General features: G+C 42.8%; 2 protein-coding genes across 11 annotated transcripts in view; both read left to right on the top strand.

Moving 5' to 3' along the window:
* The window catches only part of pi4kaa (phosphatidylinositol 4-kinase, catalytic, alpha a), an 83,264-nt gene extending 73,875 nt beyond the window's left edge, over positions 1 to 9,389 (top strand). The window contains exons 52-53 of one of the 3 annotated variants that reach the window (XM_061876117.1): positions 4,590 to 4,673; positions 4,754 to 7,440. In XM_061876117.1, the coding sequence (XP_061732101.1) occupies positions 4,590 to 4,673; positions 4,754 to 4,805 (136 nt within the window). In that variant the 3' untranslated portion in view covers positions 4,806 to 7,440. Of the gene's footprint in view, positions 1 to 4,589; positions 4,674 to 4,753 lie in introns of all 3 variants that reach the window. The other 2 variants (XM_061876118.1, XM_061876119.1) reach the window with 2 other exon arrangements.
* The window catches only part of marveld2a (MARVEL domain containing 2a), a 38,049-nt gene continuing 21,238 nt past the window's right edge, over positions 7,519 to 24,329 (top strand). For 2 of the 8 annotated variants that reach the window (XR_009802366.1, XR_009802365.1), the window contains exons 1-7: positions 15,339 to 15,576; positions 20,405 to 21,358; positions 21,424 to 21,644; positions 21,715 to 21,750; positions 21,818 to 21,981; positions 22,057 to 22,224; positions 22,368 to 22,418. Coding sequence is in view for 6 of the 8 variants with exons in the window: in XM_061876135.1 (XP_061732119.1) it covers positions 15,354 to 15,576; positions 20,405 to 21,358; positions 21,424 to 21,644; positions 21,715 to 21,750; positions 21,818 to 21,981; positions 22,053 to 22,224; positions 22,368 to 22,418 (1,821 nt within the window). In the remaining 2 variants the exon portion in view is untranslated. Of the gene's footprint in view, positions 7,545 to 9,445; positions 9,558 to 15,338; positions 15,577 to 20,010; positions 20,099 to 20,162; positions 20,298 to 20,404; positions 21,359 to 21,423; positions 21,645 to 21,714; positions 21,751 to 21,817; positions 21,982 to 22,052; positions 22,225 to 22,367; positions 22,419 to 24,329 lie in introns of those variants that run through there. The other 6 variants (XM_061876139.1, XM_061876140.1, XM_061876137.1 and 3 more) reach the window with 6 other exon arrangements.

A 24,329-nucleotide genomic window follows, 5' to 3' on the forward strand; every position in this document is an offset into this window, starting at 1 on the left:
TATAAGCATATAATTATAACTACGCAATGCAGAAACAAATAAAAGCATCAATAAGCAAACAATTTACAGTCACAGAGTAATAATTACCATTTAAATATAACTACACAATACAAAACCAAACAAAAATCATCAACAAGCAAACTAATTTACAGACTCAGATAAAATATTACTTTCCTTTTAAAAACCAGTTGACTTTCAATGCCGGTGAGAATTCCAGGAAGGTTATTCCAGAGCGATACAGATCTATAAATAAAAGATTTCCGCAAAGCATTCTTTTTTTTCTCGGACGCGGGAGTACTAAATGCCCCTCACCAGACGCCGACTGTGTTTTTTTTATAATTTATAATTATATTTATATGTCGCTTTTCTCTAGTGACTCAAAGCGCTTTACAAAGTGACACCCAATATATAAGTTACATTTAAACCAGTGTGTAAGGTGTCTTGCCCAAAGACACAACGACAGTGACTAGGATGGCGGGAGCGGGAATCGAACCTGGAACCCTCAGATTGCTAACACGGCCACTCTCCTAACCGAGCTATGCCGGTGTGTGTGTTGGATCCATTATGGATTGAACTTTCACAGTATCATGTTAGACCCGCTCGACATCCATTGCTTTCCTCCTCTCCAAGGTTCTCATAGTCATCATTGTCACCGACGTCCCACTGGGTGTGAGTTTTCCTTGCCCTTATGTGGGCCTACCGAGGATGTCGTAGTGGTTTTTTCAGCCCTTTGAGACACTAGTGATTTAGGGCTATATAAGTAAACATTGATTGATTGATTTATAGTGCTACTCTAAACTATTTGGGCCATGAGAAAAGTAGGAGTTGTACTACCTGTTACTGATTTGAACAGTATTAGAGTATTAGCTGACAACCTGTTCTGCACCGTTAGCCAGGAAAGAGAAGCATGCATTTGGTTAACATTGGTTCTTAGCGCTGGCCTTTTCTGGACAATCTGGAAATTACTGATCTCACTACTTGCAGGTAGGTCAGGTGCTGTTGGTCTTAAACCCCCAAAACATGACTTTAATTTCAAAATAACAAATAGGTCAACTGGTAAGTGCACATGCAGGGACAACAGGGTACAATCATTGAGCCCTGGCTGGAAGGCGAGGCAGGCATAAATAGCAGCCTGATTGGCAACTGCAACCAGGTGTGCCAGCCTGCCAATCAGGGACAGGTGAAGGAAACGAGTGCTCAGTGAGACACGCAGGAAGTGGAACTAAAATGAGAGCTCTGACAGGAAATAAACACAAACACACAGGAAAAAACAAACATAACCAGACTCTAACAATTCTGAGACACCCTTAAAAATGCCCCTATTAAAAAGGAGTTATTTTTGCTTATAATGACCAAAAAAAATCTGCCAATTGAAAAAGTCAAAGTTGTCTTGGTAGGATTTCTAAACAATTATATTTATTTATTTTATAATGCTACTTGTAAGAAATGTACTTTATTTGTCGCCATGAAGGCGAGGATTGGTCATTTAGAAGTAGCCAAAACAATGCAATGGATGGATGTTAGCTGCTAGCTAGCTAGCCATGTCTTAAAGTAGTGATTTTTCAACCACTGTGCCGCGGCACACTAGTGTGCGTGAGATATTGTCTGGTGTGTCGTGGGAAATGATGCAACTTCACATAATTCGTCCCAAAAATATTTTTTGCAAATCAATAATCATAATCATAATCGTTGTCTAGGGCCTGTGCTGTCTAGAGCTTGGCAGGCTAATCTTGTTATAGTCCCTCACTATCAGTAAATGGCAGCAGGTAGTTCATTGCTTTGTAAAAGTCGGAACTCGTCGAAGATGGTTTGTCGTGATCCCAATATGCAGAGCACAGCGGGAGACAGCGTGCAGGTAAAAAAGGTATGTAACGCTTAAACCAAAAATGAACAAAAAGCAAGTCCCGCTAGGAAAAGGCACTGAACCATAGGGATGGCTATGTAAAACCAAAGTAAAACTGAACTGGCTACAAAGTCAACAAAAACAGAATGCTGGACGACAGCAAAAACTTACAGCGTGTTGAGCAAAGACGGCGTCCACAAAGCACATCCGTACATGACATGACAATCAACAATGTCCCCACAAAGAAGGATAGCGTACGCACAACTTAAATAGTCTCGATTGCGAAAACAAAGCAGGTGCGGGCAGTAGCACTCAAATGAAGGTGTGAAGCTGCTACAGGAGAACAACAAAACAGGAAGAGTCACCAAAATAACAGGGCAAGACAGGAACTAAAGCACTACACACAGGAAACAACATCCATCCATCCATTTTCTACCGCTTGTCCCTTTTTGGGGTAGCGGGGTGTGCTGGAGCCTATCTCAGCTGCATTTGGGCGGAAGGCAGGGTACACCCTGAACAAGTCGCCACCTCGTTGCAGCAGGAAACAACGACAAACTCAAAATAAGGCACGACAACCTGGTGGAGTTTAATTTTAAAAATGTTTCTATTGGTGCTCTGCCGCCGTATTTTTTTAATGAAAAAAATGTGCCTTTGCTCAAAAAAGGTTGGAAATCACTGTCTTCAAGCACCTCTTCCTGAAGGTGTTTCTGGGGTATAACTTCACCTTCATCTTTAGTTTATCGGCCAAACTGCTTCCCTTCTCCCTTTTCTGTCTCCACACTGTCTGTTTGTAAGTATCGTATTTTTGGTACTCCGTGATTGTGCGCTGCCGAACATGCTCCTCTGCTCGTAAAACCATCAATGTCTTGTGGAACTGGTACTTTTCAAGCAGAGTATAGTATCGCTTTTGATCCATTAGTACCGCAATACCGTACAACCGTACTTTAAATTAATATCTGCTCCAAATATCGGTTATCGGCTTCTTTGATGACTAATATTCGGTATCGGTCGATTACTAGTGAGTAGGACATCACCTAGACCAGGGGTGTCCAAACTTTATCCACTGCGGGCCGCACACTGAAAAATCAAAGCAAGCGGGAGCCATTTTGATATTTTTTATTTTAAAAAACAATACATGTATAAAAAATATACATTTCGGCCTCCACTCAGGCTTGATCTCAGGGACCCCAAAGGGTTTTGGTAAAAAAAAATATTAAAAATGTGTCATTTAGTATTATTTTTTTTATTATTATTCGAGTTTTAAATCTTTAGATTAACATTAAGTATATCTGTAAATATAATGATTTTAAAGATTTAAGTTGTATGCTCTTTTTGTCACAAAAAAGTTTTTTTATAGAAAAATCACAAAATATGCAATATTTTCACCCAATGATTTTTTAAAGTGGAATATTTGTAATTATATAATTGGAGCATTAAAAAGGTCAATAACTCATAACACCATTGATTTTAATTCATTATTATTTTTGGAGCAAAGACATTAAAAAACAAATAACACTAAAATTATTGGGGATCCAAAAGGGTCCTCATTAAAGTGTTAGAAAATAAATTACACTTTTTTTTTACTGTTTACTTTTAACACAATAATCTCGCGATCAACTTCAGATCTATCCATCAATTATAAGTTTTATTGTTGTTTGTTTTTTGTTTGTTCATTTTAGGCCCTTCTTTTAAAAAAACAGCTCAGTTTTTTATATGGCAAACAAAATATGCAACATTTTCCCCCATCCATCCATCCATTTTCTACCGCTTATTCCCTTTCGGGGTCACGGGGGGCGCTGGCGCCTATCTCAGCTACAATCGGGCGGAAGGCGGGGTACACCCTGGACAAGTCGCCACCTCATCACAGGGCCAACACAGATAGACAGACAACATTCACACTCACATTCACACACTAGGGCCCATTTAGTGTTGCCAATCAACCTATCCCCAGGTGCATGTCTTTGGAAGTGGGAGGAAGCCGGAGTACCCGGAGGGAACCCACGCATTCACGGGGAGAACATGCAAACTCCACACAGAAAGATCCCGAGCCTGGATTTGAACCCAGGACTGCAGGACCTTCGTATTGTGAGGCAGACGCACTAACCCCTCTTCCACCGTGAAGCCCAGTTTTCCCCCAAAAATATCTCAAAGTGGAAAATTTAACGTGACGTAATTGGAGCTTTGAATAGCTCAATAATTCATAATGACATAGTGTCCCCTAAAGGGGGGGGGTTGCCCACATCTGAGGTCCTCTCCAAGCTTTCTCATAGTCAGCATTGTCACTGGTGTCCCACTGGATGTGAATTCTCCCTGCCCACTGGGTGTGAGTTTTCCTTGCCCTTTTGCGGGTTCTTCCGAGGATGTTGTAGTCGTAATGATTTGTGCAGTCCTTTGAGACATTTGTGATTTGGGGCTATATAAATAAACATTGATTGATTGACATCGATTTGGATTCATTATTATTTTTTAAAGAAAGAAACAGCCTGCATGGCAGCTTTGTGTTATTCGAGTAAACATTGCAACATTTTCTTGTTACATTTCACCCGTTTGCTCCTTTATATCACTTTTTACGTTTTAAAAATTTTTCAATCTTATTTTTAAAATGTGCCGTGGTGCCGTTAAAAAATGACCTGCGGGCCGCACTTTGGACACTGCTGACCTAGTAGTGAAGTCAGCCATTGTTGGGACTTTCCTTGCATGGACAAAAGTGGAACTTACCACGAAGGTGTTGTTTTCCACTTCCCAGAGGAAGGTTTAACCCGCAGATGAGTGAGAAAGAAGCCGCAGCGTTCATCATCAAGGTGATCCAGAGCTGCTTCCTCAGTAGCAGGTACAACTAAAAGGACAAAATAAGAAAATGTTCTCCTTCCTGGATGTTGCGTTCATGCATTATCTTTCACTTCCTGCCAGGAGCAAGACCTACGACATGCTGCAATATTACCAGAACCAAATTCCCTACTGAGGCTCTCCTGCTGTAACGAGTCCAGTACGGACGCTGATCCCAGACTACATGCTGTCCCTCCGAGAGCAATAACTCCGGTTTTATCCAACACTTTTACCTAAAGAGCTCTTTGAAATCGCCCTTTAAGAGCCATATTTACACTCTTTGTGTCATCATCATCATCATCATCATGCTGCTCTTCACTTCCAGTGCACTTTATTTCTGTCAGTATTGTCACCTCACATCAGAGACCTGCAGTGTTTTTCTACCTCGCCGTGGACTGAAAGAGAAGGAGCGGGAGGAAACATTTTAACGCGGCGACCAGAAGAAATCATCCAACATGTTCTTGCGCGAGCTAACAGTGTTAGTTACATTCCACCGGCAGCGGGGTGCATGCTGGGAACCTCCACTTTAAAGGCCTACTGAAAGCCACTACTATGCAGTCTGATAGTTTATATATCAATGATGAAATATTAACATTGCAACACATGCCAATACGGCCGCTTTAGTTTACTAAATTGCAATTTTAAAAATTTCGTGCGGAAGTATCATGCTAAAACGTTGCGGTATGATGAAGCGTGCGCGTGACGTCACGCATTGTAGAGGACATCTTATTCCAGCTATAAGTCGTCTGATTTTATCACATAATTCCACAGTATTATGGACATCTGTGTTGCTGAATCTTTTGCAATTTGTTCAATGAATAATGGAGGCGTCAAAGAAGAAAGCTGTAGGTGGGAAGCGATGTATTGCGGCCACCTTTAGCAACACAAACACAGCCGGTGTTTCCTTGTTTACATTCCCAAAAGATGACGGGGAAGCTTTACTATGGAACAGAGCGGCATGGCGTAGTGGGTAGAGCGGCCGTGCTAGAAACCTGACGGTTGCAGGTTCGCTTCCCACCTATTGACATCCAAAAAAGCGCTGCCGTTGTGTCCTTGGGCAGGACACAACTCATCTGTATACTCTAGCCTTTAAATACACCTCCTTTTTAGACCAGTTGATCTGCCGCTTCTTTTCTTTCTCCTATGTCCCCCCCTCCCTTGTGGAGGGGGTCCGGTCCGATGACCATGGATGAAGTACTGACTGTCCAGAGTCGAGACCCAGGATGGACCGCTCGTCGGGACCCAGGATGGACCGCTCGCCTGTATCGGTTGGGGACATCTCTACGCTGCTGATCCGCTTGAGATGGTTTCCTGTGGACGGGACTCTCACTGCTGTCTTGGAGCCACTATGGATTGAACTTTCACAGTATCATGTTAGACCCGCTCGACATCCATTGCTTTCGGTCCCCTAGAGGGGGGGGGGTTGCCCACATCTGAGGTCCTCTCCAAGGTTTCTCATAGTCAGCATTGTCACTGGCGTCCCACTGGATGTGAATTCTCCCTGCCCACTGGGTGTGAGTTTTCCTTGCCCTTTTGTGGGTTCTTCCGAGGATGTTGTAGTCGTAATGATTTGTGCAGTCCTTTGAGACATTTGTGATTTGGGGCTATATAAATAAACATTGATTGATTGATTGACTTCACCATTTGCCCCTGGTGCCGCTCACACTGGTGAATGAATGACAGGTGGTGGTCGGAGGGGCCGTAGGCGCAAACTGGCAGCCACGCTTCCGTCAGTCTACCCCAGGGCAGCTGTGGCTACAGATGTAGCTTACCACCACCAGGTGTGAATGAATGATGGGTTCCATCTTCTCTGTGAGCGCTTTGAGTATCTAATAATAGAAAAGCGCGATATAAATCTAATCCATTATTATTATTATTATTATTCAAGTGAACACGGCTGGATTGGACCACACACAAAGTACAGTGTATTATGCAGCGATCATTTCGAAAGATTGTGTTTCAAAGAGGGCAGAGATGGGCTGAAGAAAGGTGCTGAAGAAAGGTGCGGGGCCGACCTTCAGGTTGTACAGGTACGACCATATAATCTCACTAAAACACTAGTAACAAAATAAGCAGATAAGGGATTTTCCAGAATTATCCTAGTAAATGTGTCTAATAACATCTGAATCGTTCCCACTGTATAGTCTTTTTTTTTTTTTCTTTCTAGTCCTTCACTCTCACTTTCCTCATCCACAAATCTTTCATCCTCGCTTAAATTAATGGGGAAATCGTCGCTTTCTCGGTCTGAATCGTTCTCGCTGCTGGTGGCCATGATTGTAAACAATGTTCAGATGTGCGCGTGACGTCACGCACACATCGTCTGCTACTTCCGGTACAGGCAAGGCTTTTTTATTAGCGACCAAAAGTTGGGAACTTTATTGTTGATGTTCTCTACTAAATCATTTCAGCAAAAATATGGCAATATGGCGAAATGATGAAGTATGACACATAGAATGGACCTGCTATCCCCGTTTAAATAAGAACATCTCATTTCAGTAGGCCTTTAAAAGGAACGAGAACGGGACTGTCAAATCAGTTGATGTTTTAGGAACCATTTTGTTGTAAATGTCGCAAAGCATTGGGGGAGCGTAAGAGGGGGAAGACAATGGCGAGAGTCGCATATCTGCACGCGCACAAGTCCGACACGTCGTTGGTGCGCACAAACCCGTTTGGAAACATTCCTCCTGTGTGTCATGTGACCTCGCAGCCGCATAGGGCGACTTGACCTAAAAAGCCATTTCTGCAAAATATATATGCAATATTCCCACGTACTGATGCTGTCTTTGTGTGTTCCCCTTGACTGCAGTGTTGTCCTGTTGTCACACCGCTGAGAGTGTTAGGATTTCAAACTTGAAGGGGCTTTTATTGTCTGATGGTGAGTTCTTCACACCCCTCATCATAACCACTTTTATTGTAATGCAAACACCGTTAAAGGTTCCATTTAGATAGATAGATAGATAGATAGATAGATAGTACTTTATTGATTCCTTCAGGAAAATTTAAATTCCAGCAGCAGTGTACAGAGTTGAGATCAATTTAAATAAAAGTAAATAATGGGGGTTTAAATGGAAACAAAATAGAGAAATATTACAATAAGAATAAAAACTAAAAAGCAACAATGGGAATAACAATATAACAGTAAAATAAGAATATAGCAAGACAAAGTAGGCAGTAGTGACCATGTTATGAAAACGTATTGCACTGTTATTGTTTTGGTAGCCAAATTGCAGCCAGTAGGGGGAGTTAGCATAAAGGTCTTTAAAGGGGAACATTATCACAATTTCAAAAGGGTTAAAAACAATAAAAAAATCAGTTCCCAGTGGCTTGTTGTATTTTTTGAAGTTTTTTTCAAAATTTTACCGGTCTCGGATTATCCCTAAATAAAGCTTTAAAGTGCCTTATTTTCGCTATCTTCGTAACCACTGGCCATTTCCCTGTGACGTCATCCAGGGCTGCCAATGTAAACAAACAATGGGAATACCACAGCAAGATATAGCGACATTAACTCGGATTCAAACTCGGATTTCAGCGACTTAAGCGATTCAACAGATTACGCATGTATTGAAACAGATGGTTGGAGTATGAAAGTATTGAAGAAGAAACTGAAGCTATTGAGCGAATAGCTATTGACGCTATTCATAGCCATAGCATGGCCGAATAGCTGCGTTAGCATCGCCGGTAAAATGTGCGGACCAAACGATCAGGACTTTCGCATCTTTTGACACTGGAGCAACTTAAATCCGTCGATTGGTAAGTGTTTGTTTCGCATTAAATGTGGGTGGAAGGAAACGTAATATAGTTGCAAATGCATCTACAGGTTATCCATACATCTCTGTGCCATGTCTGCTTTAGCACCGCCAGTAAATAGCATGTTAGCATCGATTAGCGTAGCATGTTAGCATCGATTAGCTGGCAGTCAACATCAACAAAAGTCACCTTTGTGATTTCGTTGACTATCGTTGCAAATGCATCTGCAGGTTATCCATACATCTCTGTGCCATGTCTGTCTTAGCATCGCCGGTCAAATGTGGAGACACTCTGGTACATTCAATGGGGGTCTGGCGGCAGACACTTTGGCATCTTGGGGCCAGTGGTGCAACTTGAATCCCTCCCTGTTAGTGTTGTTACACCCTCCGACAACACACCCACGAGGCATGATGTCTCCAAGGTTCCAAAAAATAATCAAAAAAACGGAAAATAACAGAGCTGAGACCCGGTGTTTGTAATGTGTTGAAAATGAAAATGGTGGGTGTGTTACCTCGGCGACGTCACATTCTGACGTCATCGCCTCCAGAGCGATAAACAGAAAGGCGTTTAATTCGCCAAAATTCACCCATTTAGAGTTCGGAAATCGGTTAAAAAAATAGATGGTCTTTTTTCTGCACCATCAAGGTATATATTGACGCTTACATAGGTCTGCTGATAATGTTCCCCTTTAAATGATTGTGAAACCATATCAACGTCCAATTTGGTAAACACCATTGTCTCACTGTCGCCTCCGGAGGCAGGAAAAGGCACTACACGACAGGCGTTAGCTGTTAGCATGTGCAGGCTAAAACTTTCTTTTGACAAATTGCACCTTTAATCACGGAGAATGAGTTTGTCAATGTTTGTAAGTTTCATCAGAGTCAAACGTATGTATTTTTAACGGTTTGCCTCGTTATAACGTCAGCAGCATTAATGCTGATTTCAAAATAAAAGCCGAATATGAGTCAACAAATGTTTCGAGATGCTTCTTTTTACATTAATGTGATGTTTGCGAACGCCTCTTTCCAGTGAACAATGAGAACCGATTCGCAGTTGTGAGCCGTTTTTCGTGTACATGCGAATTTATCGTCGACAATTGCTCGCCACCCGACTGACAACTGGATTGTGGAATGAGTCCCAGGTAGGTATCAGCATTTGGATTTTTTAATTTCATTTAAAACATTGTATACATGTGTGTGTGTTTTTTAGTTGAATATATATGTAAAAATTATTATTTTATTTGGTATAGCACTTTCTAGAGTACTCAAAAAACTAAACAGAAATATAAAAGCAGTACATTGTAAAATACATATCACTGGACACATATACATATATATATACACACACACATACATACATATACATAGATATACACATGCACATACATATATATACACATGCATATACATATACATATATACATACATATACATATATATATATATATATATATATACATACATATATATATATATATATATATATATATATATACATATATATATATATATATATATATATATATATATATATATATATATATATATATATATATATATTGCTGCCGTGCATATAGTATGCGCCTGCCTTGAATTACTGCCGGGCCAAACTCGCTTTGCAAAATAATTAGCGCACGCTTGGTATTACCGCCGGGTCAAACTCGTCACGTCACAAGTGACACTTCCCCTGTCATCATTTTCAAAATAGAGGAGGCTGATTTCAATACCGGTAATTCAAAATTGCATAAAGGGAAGAAGATTAAGAGCTATTCAGTAGGATTTAAGGTCCAAGCTTACATCACACAAATTTTTACTGCATGCCTTTGGTAAGTGACGGAGTGAGAAGAGGTTTTAAAATTATTAGCGCCCCGGCGGCAATTCAAGGAAATACGGTGTATATTATACATATATATATATATATACATATATATGTAGGTGTGGGAAAAATCACAAGACTACTTCGTCTTTACAGAACTGTTTCATGAGGGGTTCCCTCAATCATCAGGAGATTTATTCCCCCAATCATCTCCTGATGATTGAGGGAACCCCTCATGAAACAGTTCTGTAGAGATGAAGTAGTCTTGTGATTTTTCCCACACATACATATTGTGCTCTACCACGGTATCGAGCACTATTCTCTGGATAATCCAATCAAGATAGATATATGTATATATATATATATATTAATATATATATATATGCTCCAGCGCCCCCTGCGACCCCAAACAGGACAAGCAAAATAAAATGTGTATGTATTGTCAAAACGTGGACTTTAGGGTTTGTTTTTCAGGAATGCAAAGGAAAGTTGGCGCGGGTAAGGCGTGAAGGTAAGGACGTGATTTAATCTTAACTCAAAAACAGGAACAAACAAAAGGCGCTCACAAGGAGGTACAAAAACTTGGCTGTGAAAACAAAACTTGCACTAAGGCAGAGACGAACCTACTCAGTGGTCTAGTGGTTAGAGTGTCCGCCCTGAGATCAGTAGGTTGTGAGTTCAAACCCCGGCCGAGTCATACCAAGGACTATAAAAATGGGACTCATTCCTTTCCTGCTTGGCATTCAGCATCCATCCATCCATCATCTTCCGCTTATCCGAGGTCGGGTCGCGGGGCCAACAGCCTAAGCAGGGAAACCCAGACTTCCCTCTCCCCAGCCACTTCGTCCAGCTCTTCCCGGGGGATCCCGAGGCGTTCCCAGGCCAGCCGGGAGACATAGTCTTCCCCAACGTGTCCTGGGTCTTCCCCGTGGCCTCCTACCGGTTGGACGTGCCCTAAACACCTCCCTAGGGAGGCGTTCGGGTGGCATCCTGACCAGATGCCCGAACCACCTCATCTGGCTCCTCTCGTTGTGGAGGAGCAGCGGCTTTACTTTGAGTTCCTCCCGGATGGCAGAGCTTCTCACCCTATCTCTAAGGGAGAGACCCACCACACGGCGGAGGAAACTCATTTGGGCCGCTTGTACCCGTGATCTTATCCTTTCGGTCATGACCCAAAGCTCATGACCATAGGTGAGGATGGGAACGTAGATCGACCGGTAAATTGAGAGCTTTGCCTTCCGGCTCAGCTCCTTCTTCACCACAACGGATCGGTACAACGTCCGCATTACTGAAGACGCCGCACCGATCCGCCTGTCGATCTCACGATCCACTCTTCCCTCACTCGTGAACAAAACTCCTAAGTACTTGAACTCCTCCACTTGGGGCAGGGTCTCCTCCCCAACCCGGAGATGGCACTCCACCCTTTTCCGGGCGAGAACCATGGACTCGGACTTGGAGGTGCTGATTCTCATTCCGGTCGCTTCAGACTCGGTTCGGTTCGCATTCAGCATCAAGGCTTGGAATTGGGGGTTGAACCACCATTAATGATTCCCGGGCGCTGCTGCTCACTGCTCCCCTCACCTCCCAGGGGGTGAGCAAGGGTGATGGGTCAAATGCAGAGAATAATTTTGCAAAACCAAGAGTGTGTGTGACAATCATTGCTACTTTAACTATGAACATGAAACAAAACTCGATAACTGTGACAATGAAAAAACTAAAACTTAAGTGTCGTGACAAGAAGCAAAACTCTGGACAGTATCAGAGGTCGCATGAAGTGAAGTCGCCAGGCTGACTTCCTGGCAACTTTCAGTTGAAATAAGTGACATGATTAGTGAAAACAGGTGCGGACTCCAAATGTGACACAGGTGAAACTAATGGTTGCTATGGTGACAAAACAAGAGTGAAAAAGCAGGAACTAATGGAGTCTTGAAGTAAACTAACACAACTAAACAAAACATGATCACCAAGACATGACATATATATATACTGTATATATACTGTATATATATATATATATATATATACTGTATATATATATATCCATCCATCCATTTTCTACCACTTATTCCCTTTTTGGGGTCACGGGGGGCGCTGGCGCTCATCTCAGTTATAATCGGGCGGAAGGCGGGGTACACCCTGGACAAGTCATACATATATATATATATATATATAAATTCTCTGCTATGCCGCAGCAGTACTCAGTTGTAATACAGTTTTCCACCGCTGGTGGCAGTAATGACTTGAATTTTCATTTGCACTTTCTTTTAAAGACAGTTTAGTTAAGAAACTTTTTTATTGTTAATTTAGTTTATTCATTTTAGCTTGTTCAATATTCAATGCAAAACTTGTTTGGGTCCCTATTAAAAGGTTCATTGGTTCAACCTCGGCCCACGACTTTGTTCAGTTTTAAATGTTGGCCCACTCTGTGTTAGAGTTTGACACCCCTGCTTTAAAGCATAAGCAAACATGCATGACTATAGCTCTTGTCTCAAAGTAGGTGTACTGTCACCACCTGTCACATCACACCCTGACTTATTTTGTATTTTTTGCGGTTTTCCTGTGTGTAGTGTTTTACTTCTTGTCTTGCACTTCTATTTTTTGTTTGGTATTTTCCTGTAGCACTTTCATGTCTTCCTTTGATGTTATTTCCTGCATCTACTTTGTTTTAGCAATCAAGAATATTTCAGTTGTTTTTACCCTGTGATGAGGTGGCGACTTGTCCAGGGTGTACACCGTCTTCTGCCCGATTGTAGCTGAGATAGGCTCCAGCGCCCCCCTGTGACCCCGAAGGGAATAACCGGTAGAAAATGGATGGATTATCCTTCTTTGTGGGCACATTGTTGATTGTCATGTCATGTTGGGATGTACTTTGTGGACGCCATCTTTGCTCCACAGTAAGTCTTTGCTGTCGTCCAGCATTCGGATTTTGTTGACTTTGTAGTTCAGTTTATCCTCAGTAAGTCTTTGCTGTCGTCCAGCATTCGGATTTTGTAGTTCAGTTTATCCTCAGTAAGTCTTTGCTGTCGTCCAGCATTCGGATTTTTTTGACTTTGTAGTTCAGTTTATCCACAGTAAGTCTTTGCTGTCGTCCAGCATTCGGATTTTGTTGACTTTGTAGTTCAGTTTATCCACAGTAAGTCTTTGCTGTCGTCCAGCATTCGGATTTTGTAGTTCAGTTTATCCCCAGTAAGTCTTTGCTGTCGTCCAGCATTCGGATTTTTTTGACTTTGTAGTTCAGTTTATCCACAGTAAGTCTTTGCTGTCATCCAGCATTCGGATTTTGTTTACTTGGTAGTTCAGTTTATCCACAGTAAGTCTTTGCTGTCGTCCAGCATTCTGGTTTTGTTTACTTTGTAGTTCAGTTTATCCACAGTAAGTCTTTGCTGTCGTCCAGCATTCGGATTTTGTTGACTTTGTAGTTCAGTTTATCCACAGTAAGTCCTTGCTGTCGTCCAGCATTCGGATTTTGTTGACTTTGTAGTTCAGTTTATCCACAGTAAGTCTTTGCTGTCGTCCAGCATTCGGATTTTGTTTACTTTGTAGTTCAGTTTATCCACAGTAAGTCTTTGCTGTCGTCCAGCATTCTGGTTTTGTTTACTTTGTAGTTCAGTTTATCCACAGTAAGTCTTTGCTGTCGTCCAGCATTCGGATTTTGTTGACTTTGTAGTTCAGTTTATCCACAGTAAGTCTTTGCTGTCGTCCAGCATTCGGATTTTGTTTACTTTGTAGTTCAGTTCATCCACAGTAAGTATTTGCTGTCGTCCAGCATTCTGGTTTTGTTTACTTTGTAGTTCAGTTTTAGTTTTGTTCCGCATAGCCTTCCCTAAGCTTCAATGCCCTTTCTTAGGGGCACTCAGCTTTTGTTTATTTTTTTGTTTAAGCATTAAATACCGTTTTTACCTACACCAGGGGTCGGGAACCTTTTTGGCTGAGAGAGCCATGAAAGCCAAATATTTCAAAATGTATTTCCGTGAGAGCCATATCATATTTTTTTAACACTGAATACAACTAAATGCGTGCATTTTTAAGTAAGATTAAAATTTTTAGAGTATTATAAGTATTTTATTCTTTTTATTAACATTGTTATTCTGAAGCTAACCAATAATAAATCAAATGTCATGTCTGTTGATCATGTTTTTGCTGTTTGTCCTTTGGACTCTTTAAGTTCCTGTTTTTTTCCACTCCCTTGTCTGGTTTCCTTGGTTACTCATTTTGTCCACCTGTCTCTGGTGGACAAAATTCCCGCTCACCTGCTTCCCGAGCACTAATCAGAGGCAGTATTTAAGCTTGTCTTTGCCAGTCAGTCGCCCTGGCGTCAATGTGATCTTTTCTTGCTCTGTGCTGACTTGTTTCATGCCTTGCCATAGTTTCGTGCTTCATGCCATGCCAAGTAAGTTTTGTTTGATTCATGTTCATAGTCTGTTTATGCGTTAGCTTTGTTCTTTCGCCCAAGTTGTGCCTCCACTGTGAGCGATTTTTGTTTGTATCTTTTTTTAGTTTAAATTAAATCATGTTTTTACCTAAATGCTATGTCCCGAGTAATCCGTCTGCCTTCCTGGGGGAATGACCCCCCCCCCCCCCCATCGTGACATAAAATACTTCTTACCATTAATGCGACTTCTTGAACAAGTGCGGTAGAAAACGGATGGATGGATTTAAATGCATGAGAATGTTTTATATTTTGCACGTTATTTTTAGCACTGTAAATTCCAGCCGGATTATTCATAATTATCGTGTTAAGCAATGTCAGCTAAGATTTATCTGAGAGCCAGATGCAGTCATCAAAAGAGCCACATCTGGCCCTAGAACCCTAGGTTCCCTACCCCTGACCTACACACTGCCTCCTGCTGTTTCCAACATCTACAAAGCAATTAGCTAGCGGCTGCCATGCACCTACTGATATGGAAGAGTGTTACACGCTTATTCTAGACAACACATCATTTACAGACTACAACTACTGGTTTGCAAAAAAAAACATTTTTTTACCCCAAATAGGTGCAATTAGATCATCTTCCACGGCACACTAGTGTGCCGCGTCACAGTGGTTGGAAAAACACTGGTCTGGCTGATACTAGTGATTGTTGACGTCATCAAAAAGTAAATATAATACTCTTAGAAATGAATGCCTCGACTAGAGTTCCACCAGTTTCGACCACATTTTGTTTTGGAAATTCTGGGGCACTTCCGCTTCTGGCTGTTTCAAATAGGTAAGTTCCGCCACCGGCCTGTGACGTCACAGGGATGGGCAGGTCACGTGGTGTGTCGGGGGGGGCGGGAAAGCGGTGTAAAGTTAGTGTCATGGCAGGAAGAAGAAGAAGAGGAGGAATACGGCCGAAGAGCACACGGTAGGACAAGCTTTTACGACGCCGTCACCGTCGACGAGGTTCGGTTCTCTTCCGGAGAAAAGTCAACTCTGTCGTCGTCGCTCCGGCAGCTCACGAAGAAGTTAGCCATGTAGCAATAAACCAGTAAAACTGCTCAAGTGCGACGTAATAATTCAGCTATTGTTGACTTTTACTTCCCTGCTAGCTTCCTTCTAGAAACTTCTCACGGTGGAGCTTTCGTCGGCCTTTTCTATTGTGTTGCTTAAGCTAACATCATTACTTTGTCTACTAGTATTGTCAAGTACACTACACTTAAGTGCACACTTACACTATTAGTACACCGTACAGTATCGTCTTGTCAAGTACACTACACTTAAGTACACACTTCCACTATTAGTACACTGTACAGTATAGTCTTGTCAAGTACACTATTAAGTACACACTTACACTATTAGTACACTGTACAGTATAGTCTCGTCAAGTACACTACACTTAAGTACACACTTACACTATTAGTACACTGTACAGTATAGTCTTGTCAAGTACACTATTAAGTACACACTTACACTATTAGTACACTGTACAGTATAGTCTTGTCAAGTACACTGTACAGTATAGTCTCGTCAAGTACACTACACTTAAGTACACACACTATTAGTAAACTGTACAGTATAGTCTCGTCAAGTACACTACACTTAAGTACACACTTACACTATTAGTACACTGTACAGTATAGCCTCGTCAAGTACACTACTCTTAAGTACACACTTACACAATTAGTACACTGTACAGTTGTCTTGTCAAGTACACTACACTTAAGTACACACTTACACTATTAGTACACTGTACAGTATAGTCTTGTCAAGTACACTATTAAGTACACACTTACACTATTAGTACACTGTACAGTATAGTCTCGTCAAGTACACTACACTTAAGTACACACACTATTAGTAAACTGTACAGTATAGTCTCGTCAAGTACACTACACTTAAGTACACACTTACACTATTAGTACACTGTACAGTATAGCCTCGTCAAGTACACTACTCTTAAGTACACACTTACACAATTAGTACACTGTACAGTTGTCTTGTCAAGTACACTACACTTAAGTACACACTTACACTATTAGTACACTGTACAGTATAGTATTTTCGAGTACACTACACTTAAGTACTCACACTATTAGTACACTGTACAGTATAGTCTTTTCAAGTACACTACACTTAAGTACTCACTTACACTATTAGTACACTGTACAGTATAGTCTCGTCAAGTACACTACACTTAAGTACACACTTACACTATTAGTACACTGTACAGTATAGTCTCGTCAAGTACAGTACACTTAAGTACACACTTACACTATTAGTACACTGTACAGTATAGTCTTGTCAAGTACACTACTCTTAAGTACACACCTACACTATTAGTACACTGTATAGTATAGTCTCGTCAAGTACACTACACTTAAGTACACACTTACACTATTAGTACACTGTACAGTATAGTCTTTTCAAGTACACTACACTTAAGTACTCATTTACACTATTAGTACACTGTACAGTATAGTCTCGTCAAGTACACTACACTTAAGTACACACTTACACTATTAGTACACTGTACAGTATAGTCTTTTCAAGTACACTACACTTAAGTACTCACTTACACTATTAGTACACTGTACAGTATAGTCTTGTCAAGTACACTATTAAGTACACACTTACACTATTAGTACACTGTACAGTATAGTCTTGTCAAGTAAACTACTCTTAAGTACACACATACACTATTAGTACACTGTACAGTATAGTCTTGTCAAGTACACTACACTTAAGTACACACACTATTAGTAAACTGTACAGTATAGTCTTGTCAAGTACACTACTCTTAAGTACACACTTACACTATTAGTACACTGTATAGTCTCGTCAAGTACACTACACTTAAGTACACACTTACACTATTAGTACACTGTACAGTATAGTATTTTCGAGTACACTACACTTAAGTACTCACTTACACTATTAGTACACTGTACAGTAGTCTTGTCAAGTACACTACACTTAAGTACTCACTTACACTATTAGTACACTGTATAGTATAGTCTTGTCAAGTACACTACACTTAAGTACACACTTACACTATTAGTACACTGTACAGTATAGTCTTGTCAAGTACACTATTAAGTACACACTTACACTATTAGTACACTGTACAGTATAGTCTTGTCAAGTAAACTACTCTTAAGTACACACATACACTATTAGTAAACTGTACAGTATAGTCTTGTCAAGTACACTACACTTAAGTACACACACTATTAGTAAACTGTACAGTATAGTCTTGTCAAGTACACTACTCTTAAGTACACACCTACACTATTAGTACACTGTATAGTATTGTCTCGTCAAGTACACTACTCTTAAGTACACACTTACACTATTAGTACACTGTACAGTATAGTGTTTTCAAGTACACTACACTTAAGTACTCACTTACACTATTAGTACACTGTACAGTATAGTCTCGTCAAGTACACTACACTTAAGTACACACTTACACTATTAGTACACCGTACAGTATCGTCTTGTCAAGTACACTACACTTAAGTACACACTTACACTATTAGTACACTGTACAGTATAGTCTCTTGACAGCGTTGTGTTATTTGGGTCCAAAAGGACTCTTTCAACGTTCTGGGTTGCCTTCCTCTGCATTAGTGGAAAAGCGGAAAATAAGTGAAAGCGACATGGAGACGGGGGTTTTCTTAATGTACCAGGCTGCAGTCACACCGCAACACCTGGCCGTCAGTAATACCCTGGACCAATTCAAACCGTTATTTGTTTTTTTTTATTGTTTAATTTGCATTGCGTCACACGATGAACACAAATTTCACTTTAATTAAATTTCTATTGAGATCCATCATCCGACATTCCTATCCATTTCATATTATTTTCATACACCGTACATCTATTGTCTGCCCTAAATGGCAAAATATTTGTGTTAATATCCCAACGATGCCACCCCGCACCCTCAAAAATAGAAGAGAAAAACAGCAAAAAAAAAAACATAACAAACCAGAGTTAATTAAAAAAAAATCAATAAAACAAATAGTGTCCCGGGTTAGCTCAATGGTTAAGACTGTTGTGTCTCACACAGTGATCCTGGGTTCAAATCCATGACTTGGAAAATCTTAGTTGCGACTTGTCCAGGGTGTACCCCGCCTTCCGCCTGATTGTAGCTGAGATAAGCGCCAGCGCCCCCCGCGATCCCGAAAGGGAATAAGCGGTAGAAAATGGATGGATGGATAAAACAAATAATAATAATAAAAAAATATATAAAAAGATAGTAAAAAAACTATAGACATATAGAAAGGAATCAGTACAATCACTTTTTTGATAAAATAAAATCAGGCTTATGGAGCGTGACATAATTGGCCCGGTTTTCCAAGTATGAAGTAAATTTCTCCAATTTATAATTACTAAAAGCCGTTATCTTCTCCATTTTATAAATGTCCATTGTGATTTCCATCCATAGCGTCAAAGCTGGGCTCTCCTGTAATATTTTTTTTTTTTTTTTTACTTTTAACAGTCATCAAAGTGAAATCTGGTTTAATTTATCATCAATCAATCAATCAATGTTTATTTATATAGCCCCAAATCACAAATGTCTCAAAGGACTGCACAAATCATTACGACTACAACATCCTCGGAAGAACCCACAAAAGGGCAAGGAAAACTCACACCCAATTTATGGTACTGTAGGTTTAAGTTCAAATCTGAATGACAATCAAAGGAAGTCTAAGTCTAGTCTTTGATTGATTGATTGATTGATACTTTTATTAGTAGATTGCACAGTACAGTACATATTCCGTACAATTGACCACTAAATGGTAACACCCCAATAAGTTTTTCAACTTGTTTAAGTCGGGGTCCACGTTAATCAATTCATGGTACAAATATATACTATCAACATAATACAGTCATCCCACAAGTTAATCATCATAGTATGTACATTGAATTATTTACATTATTTATAATCCAGGGGGTGGGATGAGGAGCTTTGGTTGATATCAGAACTTCAGTCATCAACAATTGCATCAACAGAGAAATGTGGACATTGAAACAGTGTAGGTCTTATTTAGTAGGATATGTACAGCCAGCAGAGAACATAGTGAGTTCACATAGCATAAGAACAAGTATATACATTAGAAGTACATTTGAGTTGTTTATAATCCGGGGAGATGGGATGTGAATGGAGGAGGGTATTAGTAAAGTGTGGAAGTTGCCTGGAGGTGTTGTTTAAGTCTTTATTTACAAGCATCCTATTGATTTTGACAAAAAAAAACTTCCTGTTTGCAAAATCTTTAATTCGCTATTGTAGGACGCATAAAGATACCATAAACATGTGACAGGAAGTGATTGGTATGTGTGTGTGTGTGTGTGGCAGGTGATTGTTGGCGTCCAGCAAGCGAGGTCAGCGTCGAGCTAAGCTGCAGGTCAGTGTAGGTGCTGCTGAGTGACTGCGTATCAAAAAGGTATTGAAGCACATTTTCTTTCTCCTCCTCGACATCACCTCCTGGGCTGATTGGCTGACCACAGTCCGACTCTGCGCCGCCACCTGCCGGCCAGGCGCCTTGGGCAAAAGGAGCGCTTGAGGGTCGCGGCGCGGAGACGCACTGTGGACTCTGCTAGCATGGAGAAATCTGGGTAACGTCTTGTGTGGTGGCGTTTGTGGTGTGTGTCGCTTCTGGTGTGGTCTTGAAGCTCAACCAATCACATATCTGGTCGTCGCCGTTCCATCCAACATGTCCGTCCACTGACTGCTGACATGTGTCTCTTAGGGACCACCGTCAGACTCATGTCCTATGGGGGAGACTTTCATGGACGCACTGAGCGTGTCCGCCAGGCGCCGCACTACGACCAGGTTCCGCAGGGCTCGTTGCCGCGGGACAACTTTTACGATCCAGACCCCGTGGTCAAGCAGGCGGCGCCCTATTTGGCCCGCAGCTCTGACCCGCTCCCACCTCCGCCTCTGCCCGACCACCCCCCCGTCGGGCCAGAGTTTGAGCGCAGAGGCAGCGAGTACGCCACCGAGGTTGAGTCGGAAATAGACCCGGCCCTAGACATCAAACCGGTCCACCGCTTCATCCCCGACTCGTGGAAGAACTTCTTCCGGACCAGCAACCGCAGCAGCAACAAGGAAGCGGCCTCGTCATGTAACAACAACAACAGCACCAGCGGGGGCGTTCGCTGCTCGCCGCCACAGACGCCGTCCGTTCCTGGGTCCTACCGTGACCCGTATGGGGGCTCGGCCGGCAGCTACAACTCCGCCAAGGAGCTCCTGGAACTAGGCGACATTCAGTCGATGTCAGGCCGCACGTACCGCACGGCGCTGACATACAGCGAGCGCGTGGAGGACTACAATCAGCGCTACGCCTTCATGAAGTCCTGGGCGGGGCTGCTGAGGATTCTGGGATGCGTGGAGCTCCTGCTGGGCGCCGCCGTCTTCGCCTGCGTGTGCGCGTACATCCACAAGGACAACGAGTGGTTCAACATGTTCGCATACTCGTCTCCCGGAGCCGGTTTCTTCGGCACGGGGACCGGCGACGCTTACTACACGGGCCCCAAAACGCCGTTTGTGCTGGTGGTGGCGGGCCTGGCCTGGCTGGTGACGGTCATAGTGCTGGTGCTGGGCATGACCATGTACTACCGCACCATCCTGCTGGACTCCAGCTGGTGGCCGCTGACAGAGTTCATCATCAACCTGGCGCTCGCCCTGCTCTACATGGCCGCAGGTAAGTGGCGGCGTCCAAACCATCCGGTGTTCTCTTTTCTCACTCCCGCGCTCTGTGCCCGCCAGGCATCGTGTACGTGCGAGACACAACGCGAGGGGGGCTCTGCTCCTCCCCTTTCTTCAACAACGGCCCCAGCGCCGCCTTCTGCAGGACGGACGCGGGCCAGACCGCCGCCATCATCTTCCTCTTCCTCAACATGGTCATCTACCTGATTGGCGCCGGCGTGTGCCTCAAGCTGTGGAGGCACGAAGCGGCACGCCGTTACCGCGAGCAGAACGCCAGAGAGGTCAGCGGTCCGCCTGGTCACATGATTTCCTGTCGTGTCTCCCGTGGTCACGTGACTTGTTGTCTTGCAGATGCAGCAGTCGGAGTTCGGAGCGGTCCAGTCGCCGGTGAGCGCCCAGTCTTACTTCTTATACGTATTGCCGCCATAGTTTGAGTTTCATTTTGTGGCGTCAGCTGGTTCCTGCAGCGGCGGCGGCCGGTGCCAAGATTCCTCGACAGGAATCGTCCATGGCGTCCTTCCAAGACGTCCCTCTCATCGCTATTGCTCCTAAGGTCCTGCAGGGGGCGATACCGTCTGGTCACATTCCCAAACCCGTCATCGTGCCCGACTACATCGCGTAAGTCTTAACTCGATATTTACACAACACGTGTCCCCAGAATAAAAGAAGTTGTGGCCTCGCCCCGACAGGAAGTACCCCACCATCCGCTCAGACGAGGAGCGAGACCAGTACCGGGCGGTGTTCAACGACCAGTACGCCGAGTACAAGGAGCTGCATGCCGAGGTGCAGGCGGCGTGCAGGAAGTTTGACGAGATGGACGGGATGATGCGCAACCTTCCTCAGCAACCCGGCAGCCAAATGGTGATGTCACCTGATCTCTCGTTAACCTCCTAGAGTGCTCATCCCCGCATCCCGCTGCTTCCTGTTTGCACTTCATGACTCCGCCTACCTTCCCTCGCTGCCTTTGTCTCGCCACCAACGTGACCTTTTTTCTCTCTCTGCAGGAAGTGGAGCGCATCAACAGAATCCTGGAGGAATACCAGAGGAAGAAAAACGTGTGTATACTCTGTGTGTGTGTGTGTGTGTGTGTGTGTGTGTGTGTGTGTGTGTGTGTGTGTGTGTGTGTGTGTGTGTGTGTGTGTGTGTGTGGGGTCAAAAGTTTACATCATGAGGTCATCATGTCACGTCATGGGGACAGCGTGGCACGGCTGGGAGAGTGGCCGTGCCAGCAACCTGAGGGTTCCTGGTTCGATCCCCACCTTCTACCGTACTTCCCAAACTTGAGACCTCCGATTTCGGGAGGTGGGGGGCGTGGTTAAGAGGGGAGGAGTATATTTACAGCTGTTGTGTGCGCAGTTGTGCACTGCACTCTCTAAAAGCCGTAGATGTTATTGTCACATATGGATGATTGATTGATTGAAACTTTTATTAGTAGATTGCACAGTACAGTACATATTCCGTACAATTGACCACTAAATGGTAACACCCCAATAAGTTTTTCAACTTGTTTAAGTCGGGGTCCACGTTAATCAATTCATGGTACAAATATATACTATCAACATAATACAGTCATCACACAGGTTAATCATCATAGTGTATACATTGAATTATGTACATTATTTACAATCCAGGGGGTGGGATGAGGAGCTTTGGTTGATATCAGTACTTCAGTCTTCAACAATTGCATCAACAGAGAAATGTGGACATTGAAACAGTGTAGGTCTTACTTAGTAGGATATGTACAGCCAGCAGAGAACATAGTGAGTTCAGATAGCATAAGAACAAGTATATACATTAAAAATACATTCAATTTTTTACATTGGGTTGTTTACATTCCAGGGAGATGGGATGTGAATGGAGGAGGGTATTAGTAAAGGCTTGAAGTTGCCTGGAGGTGTTGTGGTGCATGTACAGTAGATGGCAATATTGTCCTGTTTAAGAGGGTCACAACATTGCTGTTTACGGCAGATGAACTGTTTTACGGTAGACAAAAACGTGACTGCTGTTGTTGTGTGTTGTTACCGCGCTGGGAGGACGTTAATGAAACTGCCTAACAGTTATAACGTCATTGGGCAGACACGCTGTTTATATTGTGGGAAAGCGGATGTAAAAACAGGCTTTCCTCACTCAGATCCGCATTGAGCTGCAGGGGGCGTGGCCTCCAGCTCCGGCTTAATTTCGGGAGAAAATTTGTCCCGGGAGGTTTTTGGCAGAGGCGCTGAATTTCGGGAGTCTCCCGGAAAATCCGGGAGGGTTGGCAAGTATGCCTTCTACCAACCTCGTCACGTCCGTTGTGTCCTTTAGCAAGACACTTCACCCTTGCTCCTGATGAGTGGTGCTTAGGGCCTTGCATGGCAGCTCCCCCCATCAGTGTGTATGATTGGGTGAATGTGGAAATACTGTCAAAGCGCTTTGAGTACCTTGAAGGTAGAAAAATAAATAAATAAATAACTTATATTTATATCAAGCTTTTCTAAACACTCAAAGAGAAGTGGGACTCAACATTCATTCACACCTGGTGGTGGTAAGCAACATCAGTAGCCACAGCTGCCCTCGGGTAGACTGACGGAAGCATGGCTGCCAGTTTGCGCCTACGGCCCCTCCGACCACCACCTATCATTCATTCATCATTCATTCACCAGTGTGAGCGGCACCGGGGGCAAAGGGTGAAGTGTCCTGCCCAAGGACACAACGGCAGCGATTTTTTGGATGTCAATAGGTGGGAAGCGAACCTGCAACCCTCAGGTTTCTGGTCGGCCGCTTTACTCACTACGCCATGCCGCCACAGAAGTTTGCTTCTTTTATGGATTTTTTATGGGTCTACTGCAAATGTGAGCCAGTCTGCTGGGTCCAAAGTAGACATACAGCAACATACATCATCAATTTTGGTGATGCAGAAATGTTACACAATCAAATCAAATGAGCTTCATGGCCTCTTAACTTCATGTGAGTGATTTCGATTGACG

This window comes from Nerophis ophidion, linkage group LG17 (assembly GCF_033978795.1).
Source record: "Nerophis ophidion isolate RoL-2023_Sa linkage group LG17, RoL_Noph_v1.0, whole genome shotgun sequence".
In the NCBI taxonomy this organism is placed as follows: domain Eukaryota; kingdom Metazoa; phylum Chordata; class Actinopteri; order Syngnathiformes; family Syngnathidae; genus Nerophis; species Nerophis ophidion.